This window comes from Rattus rattus, chromosome 4 (assembly GCF_011064425.1).
Source record: "Rattus rattus isolate New Zealand chromosome 4, Rrattus_CSIRO_v1, whole genome shotgun sequence".
Taxonomy (NCBI): Eukaryota; Metazoa; Chordata; class Mammalia; order Rodentia; family Muridae; genus Rattus; species Rattus rattus.
Window position 1 is genome coordinate 154,687,847 of NC_046157.1, and position 14,648 is coordinate 154,702,494.

General features: G+C 47.5%; 1 protein-coding gene across 1 annotated transcript; it reads right to left on the reverse strand.

Moving 5' to 3' along the window:
- Window positions 1-550: 550 nt before the first annotated feature.
- Washc1 (WASH complex subunit 1) lies at window positions 551-3,584 on the reverse strand. The gene is made up of 7 exons (XM_032899762.1): window positions 3,550-3,584; window positions 3,197-3,329; window positions 2,823-3,024; window positions 2,561-2,740; window positions 1,800-1,958; window positions 1,130-1,198; window positions 551-1,046 (listed from the first exon to the last, which is right to left on the reverse strand). The coding sequence occupies exons 1-7, from the start codon at window positions 3,582-3,584 to the stop codon at window positions 907-909; spliced, it is 918 nt and encodes a 305-aa protein (XP_032755653.1). The 3' UTR covers window positions 551-906.
- Window positions 3,585-14,648: the final 11,064 nt, after the last annotated feature.

A 14,648-nucleotide genomic window follows, 5' to 3' on the forward strand; every position in this document is an offset into this window, starting at 1 on the left:
TAGTCTGAGATCTGCCTGTCCCACAAGATGTCCTGCTGGACTTCAATGCCAGACACCAGCCTTGGTAGAGGGCAGGCCCTAGAGCATGACAGGAGGCATCTGTGGAGTTGGGAGCCTCTGCCGTCTGCAGGCAAGGCTATCCTGCCTCTGCCCAAGGCTATCCTGCCTCTGCCCAAGGCTACCCTGCCTCAGCCCTTTCTAGCTGACCCGAGTTGTCCTTGAGCTTTGACCCTTTCATCTACACCAAAGAAATCCACATTTCCAGGGCAGACCTCATACCAGTGTCACTTCCTAATCGCAGCCCTACCTTCCTGTGTCCTCACCCTTCACAGGACTCCTCCCCGCTGGCCTCTAAGCCCTCCCTGTGGCCTACAGTAGCTCCTGTCCACAGCACCTCAGCAAACACCCAGGCATTTCCCAGTGGACAGATATCCCTCCCTCCCCCTGCAATAGCTGACCTCATCCCCATGTGCCTTGATCCCAGGGAGAGAGAGCTCAGTTCGCCCAGACATCCTGTACCATGCCTGAGCACACTTGGGAAGGAGGACAGTTCACCTTCTCCGAAGCCACAGCCCGCATGGCTGCTCTTCATTTATTAAAAGGCCACTCTTGGCTGGGGTTCAGGCCTACAGTTACTTTCTTTAGTCCACCATGTTGCTGTTTTCTCTCAGGATCCTTCAAAGGAAGAAGCACTTCGGGGAAGGATCCAGTGAAGCAGTCGCATGAAACAGGGAAGGCAGCAGACGGCTCACAGAGCCCGGCTCCATGAAGAGAATTTAGGCACAGGCCTGGGACTCCTGCACAAACCCCGGCAGCTCCTTGGGTAACAGAGCCTGACAGGCTCCAACTGGCCCAGGAGCCCCTGCAGGCTGTTCCTGCTGGTGGGGGAGAAGGGCCAAAGCACTCTTAGGACTCCCAGTCATCCTCGTCCTCGTCTCCTGCTGGCTGCTGTGGGGGCGGCAGAGGTGGAATGGAGTCTGACATTCGACTGAAGGCTCCACCAGGCCCCTCACTGGTGCCAGTGCCAGGTCCTTTTCCAGAGATACCTGGGAGGGATAGGCGATGAGAGAGAGACAGTGGGGCACTACTTCACCAGCCCCAGGGGGTAGACAATGGGGAAGGTGCCTACCTTTGCGCCTCATGACGAGTTTGTTGAAGAGATCTGACATCAAGTCCCCGCCTTGGCTGGTAGCTCTCACTGTAGTGGGAAAGTGGCAGGGGAGGGCAGTGTAAGATCAGGGACATCACACACTAGGGGCTCGCTGGCCTCTGGCAGCACAGACACACCTGCCTCCCAGCCATGTGCTGGTTGTAAGCTCTTGGAGCTTTGGTATATCCATGGGCCCAGTCTCGGCTCGATGGGTCAGTCCTCAGCCTCACTGCATGGAGGAGGACACAAGCTCAGAGGCCAGGCTGTTGGCATTCTCCCACAAAGCAATCAGAAGATCCGGGATGCAAACCCAGGACTCTGAGTGCTGGGGTGCTAAGACAGTGCACACAGGTTAACTAGGAAGCTACCAGCAAGGACTATTGGCAGCCATAAAGCCTTGTCCTCGGGATGGGGAGAGCCTCCAGGTCCCCTGCCTCAGAGGACCTCACGTTCTCACTCACTTCTTTGCGATGCTTATCAAAGGTTCTACTTCCTCATGGTTTTACCTGGGAGAACTCAAGACAGGAAAGCTTCCCCGCAGGTCCTGTAGCACCACCCAGAGGGACAAGGGTACCTATCAGGACAGCCACGAGGGACTTATGGCGAGTCGACAGGGAGCCTGGCTACTGTGACAGCCTTCGTCCCTCACCTTGCTCCTGCTCCTTCTGTTTCTTCTTCTCAAGCTTGCGTTCCTTGGACGCCAAGCAGCTTGGCCTTGCCGATGCCCCGGCTTGGCGGATGGACTCAAGCAGAGTGGCCCGGCCGCTGGAGGGGTCAACCACCTCCTTAGGGGCTCCCTGAACAGAGGCTGTGAGGAGAAGGGCGAAGGGAGGCTCAGCATCACAGGACAGGGAAGGCTGTCCAGCCTCAGGCTGGGCGCTGCCTCAGGAGCCTGACAAACCGAAACGGACCTGGATTTCTGCAGACAATGAGCTGAGGGGACGTGGGCCCAGGCGTCTCTCCTCCCTCTCCAACCCTGTTTTAGCGACACTGTGGGGTGACAGACCTGAGAGTCTGATGCTCTGAGTGTTCTAACTTAGCACCAAAAGACAACCAAGGGTTTTCTGCTCCTTGAAATGGCTGGGGAGAGCCTGAGAGAGGTGATGTGAAAGCTGGAATTTGGTGGTTTCAAGTTTGATATAAGCCCCTTGCCGGCTGGCTACACTAGAAATGGCAGAGAGCTTCTCCAAGGCTTCCTCTGCCCTGAAAGTCAGGCTCTCACAACTCGGTATAGCACAGAGACCATTGTACCAACCCCATGAGACAAGACACCCACTCAGAGAACTCTCTGTAGATCTCAGATCTAGGAATATGTGACCTACTGAGAGCTCTTCAGAGACCAGGGCAAGAGAAAGCCAGAGGTTCTGTAAAGGAGAGCTGACCACATGTACCCCCACTGCACTACCCTACCTGAGTGGGCCACGCCGCTGCCAGTGTCCTCTCCCCTGGCAACCTTGCCAGTCACAGTTGCCACATCAGGGGACATCGGTGGTTGGGGCGCACTGACCACCGCTGTGGGAGCTGGGGGAGGTGGCGGTGGAGGAGGAGGAGGAGGCGGTGGTGGTGCCAACAGTGCTCCATCCTCCCGTTCTGTGAGGGAAGTGAGAGCATAGAAGGGTTTGAGGAAGGACTCAGGAAGGACCTTCTGGGTCAGTTCCATCCTCTGGCTCACCTGGCTGGAAAGGTGCTGCCACCTCCGTATGGAAGGCAGGCAGCTCTGGAATAGCACCAGGAGCTGACGGGGCAATACCGGGGCCCAAATCCGCACTGTACATCAGGTCGTCCGCGACGCCAGGCAAGTCGGGTAGGTAGGATGGCACATCGATCTCAGGAACCTGGCCCAGGCCTGGCACATAGAAGTAGTTTTCTGGAGCCTATGGGAACACGTGAGACAGGAAATGTGATGGTTCTGCCGTAGCTCAGGGCCCACACTGAGACCATGTGGCAGGCCACACGAGTGGACCCACGCAGCTGGGTAGACAGAGGCTTAGTGGAGCCCTCACGGAACAGTACAAGAGCCTGCCTGCCCAGGCGCCCCACACCTACCGGCTGCTCCAGCTGCTCTCTCTTGCTGATGGACAGAGGGGCATCGAACAACTTCTCCTCCTCCGTGCCCAGCATGGTGTGCGTTTTCGTTACTGCGCCAGCCAGAGGGTCCAGGAAAACATACTTCTTATACCTGTGGAGGGGGCTAGGGTCAGGAGGCTACCTCTGTCCCGGGGCCAGGGAAGCCCCTATACCACCCCTCCTACGCATTGGGGAAGCACTTTGTGCATTGGAGATCCACTCTTAGGAACCCAATCAAGTCCTGAGAACTGTGCCAGGCTCAGGTCTCCGGGCTCACCCAAGCAAGGCCTCCCTCCCTCCTCCCCCCTCCCTCCTCCTCCCTCCCTCCTTACCTCCCTCCTTCCCTGCTCAATGGTTTCCCAGCCATTATGAACAATACTAAAGTGCCTTAAATTCACTGTTGGGGTGTCTTAGGGTTTTATTGCTGTGAATAGACACCATGATCGATGCAAATTTTATAAAGGACAACATTTAATTGGGGCTGGCTTACAGGTTCAGAGGTTCAGTCCATTATCATCAAGGCGGAAGCATGGCAGCATCCAGACAGGCATGGTGCAGGAGGAGCTGAGTTCTACATCTTCACCTGAAGGAACAGCCTCAGCATCCTAGGAGGAGTTAGGTGGTCTCCAAACCCACGCCACAGTGACACACATCCTCCACCAAGGCCACACCTTCCAATAGTGCCACTCCCTGGGCCAAGCATATCACATTGGGCAAACAGCACTCTGGAGAAAGCTTGCCTGACCCACTGTTAATACAGAGCCATTCTTTTTTTTTTATTGAGTATTTCTTATTTACATTTCGAATGTTATTCCCTTTCCCAGTTTCCAGGCAAACATCCCCCTAATCCCTCCCCCTCCCCTTCTTTATGGGTGTTCCCCTCCCCACCCTCCCCACATTGCCGCCCTCCCCCAACAATCACTGTTCACTGGGGTTCAGTCTTAGCAGGACCCAGGGCTTCCCCTTCCACTGGTGCTCTTACTAGGATATTCATTGCTACCTATGAGGTCAGAGTCCAGGGTCAGTCCATGTATAGTCTTTAGGTAGTGGCTTAGTCCCTGGAAGCTCTGGTTGCTTGGCATTGTTGTTCATAAGGGTCTCAAGCCCTTCAAGCTCTTCCACTTCTTTCTCTGATTCCTTCAACAGGGGTCCTATTCTCAGTTCAGTGGTTTGCTGCTGGCATTCGCCTCTGTATTTGCTGTATTCTGGCTGTGTCTCTCAGGAGAGATCTACATCTGGCTCCTGTCGGCCTGCACTACTTTGCTTCATCCATCTTGTCTAATTGGGTGGCTGTATATGTATGGGCCACATGTGGGGCAGGCTCTGAATGGGTATTCCTTCTGTCTCTGTTTTAATCTTTGCCTCTCTATTCCCTGCCAAAGGTATTCTTGTTCCCCCTTTTAAAGAAGGAGTGAAGCATTCACATTTTGATCATCCGTCTTGAGTTTCATGTGTTCTATGCATCTAGGGTAATTCTAGCATTTGGGCTAATAGCCACTTATCAATGAGTGCATACCATGTATGTTTTTCTGTGATTGGGTTACCTCACTCAGGATGATATTTTCCAGTTCCAACCATTTGTCTATGAATTTCATAAAGGCATTGTTTTTGATAGCTGAGTAATATTCCATTGTGTAGATGTACCACATTTTCTGTATCCATTCCTCTGTTGAAGGGCATCTGGGTTCTTTCCAGCCTCTGGCTATTATAAATAAGGCTGCTATAAACATAGTGGAGCACGTGTCTTTTTTATATGTTGGGGCACCTTGTAGGTATAGCTGGATCCTCAGGAAGTTCAATGTCCAATTTTCTGAGGAACCTCCAGACTGATTTCCAGAATGGTTTTACCAATCTGCAATCCCACCAAGAATGGAGGAGTGTTCCTCTTTCTTCACATCCTTGCCTGCATTTGCTGTCACCTGAGTTTTTGATGTTAGCCATTCTCACTGGTGTGAGGTGAAATCTCAGGGTTGTTTTGATTTGCATTTCCCTTATGATTAAAGATGTTGAACATTTCTTTAGGTGTTTCTCAGTCATTCAGCATTCCTCAGCTGTGAATTCTTTGTTTAGCTCTGAACCCCATTTTTTAATAGGGTTATTTGTCTCCCTGCGGTCTAACTTCTTGAGTTCTTTGTATATTTTGGATATAAACCCTCTATCTGTTGTAGGATTGGTAAAGATCTTTTCCCAATCTGTTGGTTGCCGTTTTGTCCTAACCACAGTGTCCTTTGCCTTACAGAAGCTTTGCAGTTTTATGAGATCCCATTTGTTGATTCTTGATCTTAGAGCATAAGTCATTGGTGTTTTGTTCAGGAAATTTTTTCCTGTGCCCATGTGTTCAAGATGCTGCCCTAGATTTTCTTCTATTAGTTTGAGTGTATCTGGTTTGATGTGGAGGTCCTTGATCCACTTGGACTTAAGCTTTGTACAGGGTGATGAGCATGGATCGATTTGCATTCTTCTACATGTTGACCTCCAGTTGAACCAGCACCATTTTCTGAAAATGCTATCTTTTTTCCATTTGAATGGTTTTGGATACAGAGCCATTCTTACAGAGCATCCTCACCTTGTCCTCCCCACCTTCATCCTCCCAGGCCTCAGGGTCTGAGGCAGCATGGGTCTAGAGGATGGTTTTAAGCTACAGATCAAAGGCTCTTATCAATAAACCTGTGTCTCCCACACAAAAGAGTTGTCTGTGCACTAGGCAGCATTCCTTGAAAACACATGTACAAATATCTGTGTAGTCCAGATGTGGTGCCAACAGCAGACTTCTGGGGACAGCGTACCATGACATGCATGACATGGGACCCTCAGAAGCAGGACACTCATCCCTCCATGGGGTCGGCCATCAGGAATAAGGAACTGCCCTCAGCAGGCCTGGATGGTGACATCTCAGAAGACTGCTGGCAGCTCTTTTGTAAAAGGTTGTTCCCATTTGTCAAACTTTAGCCTTGGACAATGGGTATATAGATTTCATCTGTTTGTAATTGCTTTTCAGTCAGCCTTGGTGTGCATAATTATTCTATTATATCTGATTTTCCTATTTCTCCCTCTGCTCTCATGAATTCTGTGTAACTAGATGTTCATTGATAAAATGATTCTGAAACAATCAAAAACTGAGGCATGGGGAGACAGCACAGCACAGTCTGAATGGCCCAGGTTCGTGCTGTGAAAGAGGTTCTGGAAAATTAACCCAACAACCCTGGGTGCACTCTCGTTTTTGGAACAACGCAATAACTGCACAACAGTAGTTTCCGGTTAATGTCAGACTTGCAAAGAAAGTTTGAAGAAATTATGTCTAGAAATAAATTAGGAAAGTGGAACAGAGTTTCATACACACTCTCTCTTCATTACCAGAAATGGTAAGGTCCATTACCAGAAAGAAGAAATTTATTGGAACTATGAAAATCATTAATATGAGACACAATCATGAGACCAGGGAAAAATGGAAGAAGGGAACACAAACACAGGATACTTTAATTCTTGAGGGAAAAAGCTATTGAACTTATTAAACTGTTTTACATAATGCTTGAGAGTGGTTCCTGGTCTCCTTTGGCTATGAATGATAAGCAAGTAAAAAGGAGACTTCTAAAAGAAGATGTAGAACGCATACATGTATACACTAGTAAAACCAAGTTAATGCACTGGGACTCTTATGAGAATCATTGTTTGCAGCATGCAGAAGCAGAAGCTAGCAGAAGTGCTGAGTTAGGGATTAACCTGTCTCTTTCTAACCACTGCCTGCCACCTTTGCCGTGCCATTTATCATTAGAGCTTCTCAGGAAACCCCTTGTAGCTGGCCTGGAGCTCTGAGCTCTGAAGTAGAAATGACAAGTTTGTAATTTTATTTTGGCCATGGGCTTGGGAAAGGGGAGGCTTGAAACTTTGGGAACAATCATACTTCTTGATTTTTAGTTCTTTGTGAGATGTGGTCTTTCTTTTGCGTCTGGCACATCTGGTAATGATTACAGAATGTCCACCTCCTTCGAGTAACAAAGAAAGTGCAGAGTTATTTCACCAAGAATCATCCGAGTGCATCCGTCTTATTGAGCTGTAATACACTTGGGAATGGTTTTCCCTGAGGAAGTCTTCCTTGCTGGATCTTGGCCCGGCCCAGCAGTCTGGGTTTGAGGCTTCCCTGCAGCTGCTTGGCTTGACACTGAGGATGCCATTGGCTGTAATTGCACTCCACATCCTGCCACTCCCTTGGTGGCTCTGGCTCTGGTTCTTTGGATAAAGTATAGTATATGAAATACTCACTGGGCAAGCACAGATGGGTCAGTCTCCAAACTCCTGAGGCCATGTCTGCTTTGATTTACTTTTCTTTGTGGTGGAGTCCAAGTGTGCACACTTGAGTAGTTCTTAGGTGAATCTTAAGTGTCTCTCAGTGTGTGAACACTAGGGTAGAGTTTTAGGGTGACTTTGATGTCCTTTCTCAACCCTCTGCCGCTCTTCAACACCACAGAGGAAATGACTGACCAGGAAATAGCCAGCAAGAAGAGCTGAGGGACAGGCCTGGCTTAGATGACCCTAGAGTATTAACCTTGAGAAGAATACTGGTCTGACAGGTTATTTGACTTCTAAGAGCAGGAAATCTGATGTTAAAATATTTCCCTGAGAGAGTATTCAAATCAACAAAATCAGAACTGAAAAGGGAGACATAGCAACAGAAATAGGAAATTCAAAAACTCATTAGATCCTACTACAAAAGCCTGTACTCAACAAGACTGGAAAATCTGGATGATGTGGACAATTTTCTAGGCAGATACCAGGTACCAAAGTTAGATCAGGATTGGACAAACCATCTAAACAGTCCCACAACTCCTAAAGAAATAGAAGCACTCATTAGAGTCTCCCAACCAAAAAAAGCCCAGGACTGGATGGGTTTAGTGCAGAATTATATCAGACCTTCGTGGAAGACCTAATACCAGTACTCTCCAAACTGTTCCACAAAATAGAGACTGAAAGAACACTACCCAATTCCTTCTATGACGTCACAGAGGTCAGTGGGATACAAATTGGAAAGGACAAAGTTAAAATATCACTATTTGCAGATGATATGATAATATACTTAAGTAACCCCAAAAATTCCAGAAGAGAACTCCCAAACCTGATAAACAACTTCAGCAAAGTGGCTGGATATAAAGTTAACTCAAACAAATCAGTAGCATTCCTCTACTCAAGGGATAAACAGGCTGAGAATGAAATTAGGGAAATAACACCATTCACAATAGTCACAAATAACGTAAAATGCCTCAGTGTGACTCTAACCAAGCAAGTGAAAGATCTGTATGACAAGAACTTCAAGTCTCTGAAGAAAGAAATCAAAGAATATCTCAGAAGATGGAAAGATCTCCCAGGATCATGGATTGGCAGGATTAATATAGGAAAAATAGCCATCTTGCCAAAAGCAATCTACAGATTCAATGCAATTCCCATCAAAATTCCAACTCAATTCTTGATAGAGTTAGAAAGAGCCATTTGCAAATTCATTTGGAATAATAAAAAACCAAAATAGCAAGAGCTTCTGGGGGAATCACCATCTCTGACCTCCAGCTATAACCAGAACAATAGTGATAAAACTGTATGGTATTGGTACAGAGACAGGCAGGTAAATCAATGGAATAGAATTGAAGACCCAGAAATGAACCCACACACCTGTGGTCACTTTATCTTTGCCAAAGGAGCTAATACTATCCAGTGGAAAAAACATAGCATTTTCAACAAACGGTGCTGGTTCAACTGCAGGTCAGCATGTAGAGGAATGCAAATTGATCCATTCTTTTCGACCTGAATAAATCTCAAGTCCAAGTGGATCAAGGACCCCACACATAAAACCAGATGCACTGAAAGTAATGGAAGAAAAAGTCAGGAAGAGCCTCGAAACATGGACACTGGGGAAAATTTCCTGAACAGAACACCAATGGCTTATGCTCGAAGATCAAGAATAGACAAATGGGACTTCATAAAATTGCAAAGCTCCTGTAAGGCAAAAGACACTGTCATTAGGACAAAACAGAAACCAAGAGATTGGGGAAAGATCTTTACCAATCCTGCATCTGATAGAGGGCTAATATCCAACATTACAAAGAAATCAAGAAGTTAGACTCCAGAGAAACAAATAACCCTATTAAAAATGGGGTAGAGTTCTAAACAAAGAATTCACAACTGAGAAATATTGAATGGCTGAGAAGCATATAAAGAAATGTTCAACATCCTTAGTCATCAGGGAAATGCAAATCAAAACAACCCTGACATTCCAATTCACACTATGGCTAAGAGAAAAAACTGAGGTGACAACAGATACTGGCCAGGATATAGAGAAAGAGGAACAGTCCTCCATTGTTGGTGGGATTGCAAGCTGATACAACTACTCTGGAAATCAGTCTGGAGGTTGCTCAGAAAATTGGACCTATTACAACCTGATGACCCGACTATACCACTTTTGGGCATATACCCAAAAGATGCTCCCACATATAACAAGGACACATGCTCCACTGTGCTCATAGCACCCTTATTTATAATAGCCAGAAGCTGGAAAAAACCAAAATGCCCTTCAGCACAGGAATGGATACAGAAAATTCGGTACATCTACACAATGGAGTGCTACTCAGTTATCAAAACAATGACTTCATGAAATTCATAGGCAAGTGGATGGAACTAGAAAATACCATCCTGAGTGAGGTAACCCAAACACAGAGAAACACACATGATATGCACTCACTGATAAGTGGATATTAGCCACAAAGCTTGGATTACCCAAGATACAATCCACAGACCACATGAAGCTCAAGAAGAATGATGACCAAAGTGCAGATGCTTCAGTCCTTCTTAGAAGGGTGAACAAAAATATTCCCAGGAGGAACTATGAAGACAAAGTTTGGAGCAGAGACTGAAGTAAAGGCCACCCCGAGACTGCCTCACCTGGGGATCCACCCATATACATAGTCACCAAACCCAGACACTGTTGCAGATGCCAAGAAGTGCATGCTGACAGGAGCCTGATATAGCTGTCTCCTGAGAGGCTCTGCCAGGGCCTGACAAATACAGAGGTGAGGATGATTGCAGCCAACCATTGAACTGAGAACAGGGTCCCCAATGGAAGAGTTAGGGAAGGATTGAAGGAGCTGAAGTGGTTTGCAACCCCATAAGGACAACAGTACCAACCAACCAGAGTTCCCAGGGACTAAACCACCATCCAAAGAGTATGGGGTTACCCATGGCTCCAGCTGCATATGTAGCAGAGGATAAGCTTGTCGGGCATCAATGGTAGGAGAAGCCCTTAGTCCTGGGGAGGCTGGACTCCTAGTGTAGGGTATGTCAGGCCGGGGAAGCAGGAAGGGGTGGGTGGGCGGGGAACACCCTCAAAGACAAGGGGAAGGGGTTGGGATGGGTGTTTATGGACGGGAACCTGGGTGATGGGATATAACTGTCCTCTTTTTGTTCTATCCTAGAGCAAGATGTCAGGTACAGTGACTTCATAGGTGATCATGAATTCCTGTGTCCCAGGTGGCATTGCTGACCTGAAGCCTCCATACAGAGGCAGATGTGCTCTTCCAGATGGGGGAGCTGACACCTGGGCTACATTGAGTCATGAATCTCACCCTCACACAATCTCTCCCACTTTCCTTTTGCTTTCCTCCTAAAAGCAGAGGATGTAGTGATTTCAGTATCCACTGGAACCACTCACTACACCACCTTAGGGCCACTGCATTGCTCTGCTTCCCTGCACTGTTATTCTGTAAATGGTGAGCTCACATTGAGATTGCCAGAGAGCATGGCAATCACAACACTGAGGGTCACAGATGCATGACATGGCTCTGTGAGCCTTGCACAGGTCATTTTCTTTAACATCCCCTCCCAATGTCTAAAGTTGGAATCTCTGAATGATTCTCTGTAGGTTTAGTGTTGCTGAGGCATGGGCCTGTAAACAAATCATGGATAAAACCCATGTCAGGCACCTTGTCCTGGGACTCATTCCAGAGTGGTATCTGTACAGATTTGAGCTGTGGGATTCTGAAGTGCATAGAGGTGTATCTTGGAAATATCAGACTCAGAGCCTTGTTCTCAGTCAAACAAGGGTGAAAAGCATCAATAACCACAAAGGATAGAACGGGAGTTTTAATGTCGCCTGTGGGTCCACCTATTTCCAGCCCCTTGAAATCTTTCTTTAAAAAAAATCTTTCTTAGCCCATGTGTCAAGTGGGATAAGATCAGGACATGACACTCCCAATCAGGACTCTCTCAAAAATGAGGTACCTGAGGAGGACTGTGGATACCTGGGCACAAGACTCCTAAACCTGATATCACAGAAACACAAGTGTCACATTCCTAGTCCTGGTTGCAACAGCATCGCCACCAAGCTTCTTCTGTGGAGTGGGGCCTTCTTCCTCTTCTAGGATTCAAGGTAACCTCTGACCTGAGGCTGTCAGGCTCTCTGTATCTTGCAATGTCTGATGAGACTTTGGTCCTTGAACTTTCCTCCTGTGCATGGATGCTTTCCATGTACTTCCTAAGGATGTGGTCCATCCTTATAGAGTGCAAGCTATTGGCTGCAATCCACTGCTAAGCTGGGGACATCAGCAAGGCCAAAATGTTTGTGACAAGAGGCTGAATATGGAGAACAAAATGAAGGAACTTGTGTAAGTTGAGAGAAGAATGGTTTCTTGCAGTAGATATGGTCCCAGCTGTCTCCCACCAGTCTTTGCACCTCCCAGACTTCCTAGCGCCCCACCAGTGCATAAGAAACCCTCCTTACTATACTTGTCCCTCTAACCTGAAAGTCTGAGCTTTTCCACGGTGCTCTCCTGTCAGCAGAATCAGAAGCTCACTGAAGTGCTAACCAAGGAGACATACAAGAACTGAAGGAGGCTGAGAGGGGAGACTTGGGAGCTCTCTGCACTAGGACAGTCAGGCTTTTTTGGAAAGAGTTAACCTGTGCCATACTGCCTGCCCAGTGGCATCGTAGCTGTCCTGGGGAAGGTGACTGCATGAACTGGTGAACAGCATGGCGTCTCCAGGCCTTTGTTCTCCTCCCTACAATGGCTAAGAATGGAAACATCCAGTCAGGGGTGTCCACATGGACACCTCAAAAGTCTGATCACTGTGGTCAGACCATGACTGGGGATCAGGTATGGAAGAGCTTCAAGAATGGGGTTAGGGAGCACAGAGAATGTGAGGATCCCAGCAGAACTCTGAGGAGAGAGGACAGAGAGACACAACTACACCTTTATTGATCATATGCCCAGTTAGAGGAAGCATCATCTGTGTTATCCATGTACTTAAGGCAAGCAAAGAGACCCACACATAGATCCTGCAGCTTCCCCTACGAAGTTTTCCCCTGGAGACTTGACAGCTCAAGGGCTGGGACGAACATATAAACACATCCAGGGGTGAGGATGATGGCCAATTGTTCTTCCTCCATAGCTGAAAAAAATGTCCAAATGTTACTTCTGATGAGCACCCACTCTACTGTGCACAGCCCCTACATTCATACACCAGAGACTCCATTTTAGTGTAACAGTGTCCTCTCCATTTCCCAGTCTTGAGGGAGCATCATGAAGAAATGGTGGGACACTGCAGATATGCCACTGTCCAGAGATGTCCTCCCACACCTGAACCTTGCTAAACACACAAGCCGTGTCCAAAAGCCCCCAAAGAATTCAGTAGACTTCTTACCTCCTTTGTGCAAATGGTCCACACACCATTTTGAACACTTACTTAATAGTCTAAGGGTTGAGATCATCTTAACACATTTTGATAAAAGTTCCCACGAATCAACTCATCTTGACCAGCAGAGACGCATTGCTCCCATGACTGACAGAGCTCTACCTTCCACCAGGATGGGTTTATGAGGGTCCAGAGATGTCATTGCCACAAGGATGTTCCCTTTTCTGGGAAATGAATTCTCAGTGCTGGTTAGAAGGTTTATGCACGATGATAAATGTTGAGATGAACTCTGCAGGGATCACAAGAAATGGTGATATCAAAGGCTGGCTCAACATGGATGTGCAGAATGTTCTACAAAACAGTATCCATTGAGTTATTGGTTCATCCACAAACTGGTAGATAGGAACTCATAACACACTGGACTGCAACTTTGACCAAAGCAGGTGAGGTCTACGTTGAAAAGCTGTGAGAGTATAATGAGGAGCAAGTCAGCTAAGTGTCAAGTTCCTCTCCTGTGCTGTCTTCCACAGTAGAGCAGAGAATGGCTAAAGCATGACCACTGATTCCAGACTGTGTGTACCTGTCCTGCCCCACTCTGCTCTGGTACCTTGAACCCAGGAAAACCCCACAACTCACTGAATTTTTATCTAGGGGGTAAGCCACCAGACCTCTCATTGGAACATCATCGAGCCTTTGTAACGTTCCAGACTGTTGGTAATGGCGAAGAAGAGAGTGTGGTGTAGGCCAAGAGTCAGTGCACACATGATGGAAAGGGAAGCTCAAGCCTAAAGAATGACAGGTTAGCCACAAGCAAAGGGTCATTCATGACCTCTAGGCGGCACCTGGGTTTACGTGTTTGTGCGAATGCCAGAGGATACTGGAAGATTTGTTTTTCAGCCCTGGGTGATTCCTGAAGTGACATTCTTTGAACTCTTCATGGTTAGACCCTAGCCTAGTCTTTTGAAAAGAACGATTTAGGCTCCCGAGTACAAAAAAGTTCTCCAAAGTCTAACCACATTCTCGAGCATCACACCTTTGAGCACATCACTGGGAATTTCATAGGGTTTGCAAATTTACTAGGTTTCTCTTAAGCCACATGTGTTTCATGTCTACAAGTTTCCGTGAAAATTGTGCCCATTAATACAACTTTACATGTGGTCCTTTCAACTCCTCCTTGCAAGCTGTTTTATACTGGAAACTGGATATCAGATAAGACAAGCGAGATGTTCTACTCAGCAACCACCTCAGAAACTGAGACAGTCTGCCAGCTCAAAGCAGCTGGGTCACTGCTAGAAACCACGAGGAGATATTCCCAGGAAACATGGGCCAGATGCAACTGAACAAATACTAGAAAGACAGCAAACCTTGGTGAGGAGATAACCTGTCGGGGGTGGAGCAGGACCTCAGGGGCACAATGGAGGACAACAGTATCGACAATTTCCCAAATACATCTTGTGTGTAGAGTTCTAAGTTGATCTTCATGAAGTTCACACATACCAAACAGGGCAGGAAAAGCATGCGATAATCAAAGCTCGTGTCTTTCCAGGTGGCGTCCTCCACTGGAAGTGCTAAGAATGAGCCAAATGGAGTTCTCCAGAGGCACTGGGAAAGCTTAGAGAACAACATGGCCTCCTGAGAAGCCAGAGAGCAGGGTTGGCATGGGCAGAATGTGCAGGAAAAGGAGGCCTCTCTGCATCAGAGTCCGCACTGGCCGGACGAGGTGGGCGTGACAACTGGTGGCCCTGTACGGGGACCCGAGAAT

What these genes read in the sequence shown, in the direction of transcription:
- Washc1 (XM_032899762.1), bottom strand. Translation starts at nt 3,584, where the DNA reads ATGGCTGGGAAACCATTGAGCAGGGAAGGAGGGAG. An exon ending in TTGAGCAGGGAAGGAGGGAG is followed by an intron (nt 3,330 to 3,549) that starts GTAAGGAGGGAG and finishes CCCCCTCCACAG; the next exon opens with GTATAAGAAGTATGTTTTCC. An exon ending in ACAGAAGGAGCAGGAGCAAG is followed by an intron (nt 1,199 to 1,799) that starts GTGAGGGACGAA and finishes TTCCCACTACAG; the next exon opens with TGAGAGCTACCAGCCAAGGC.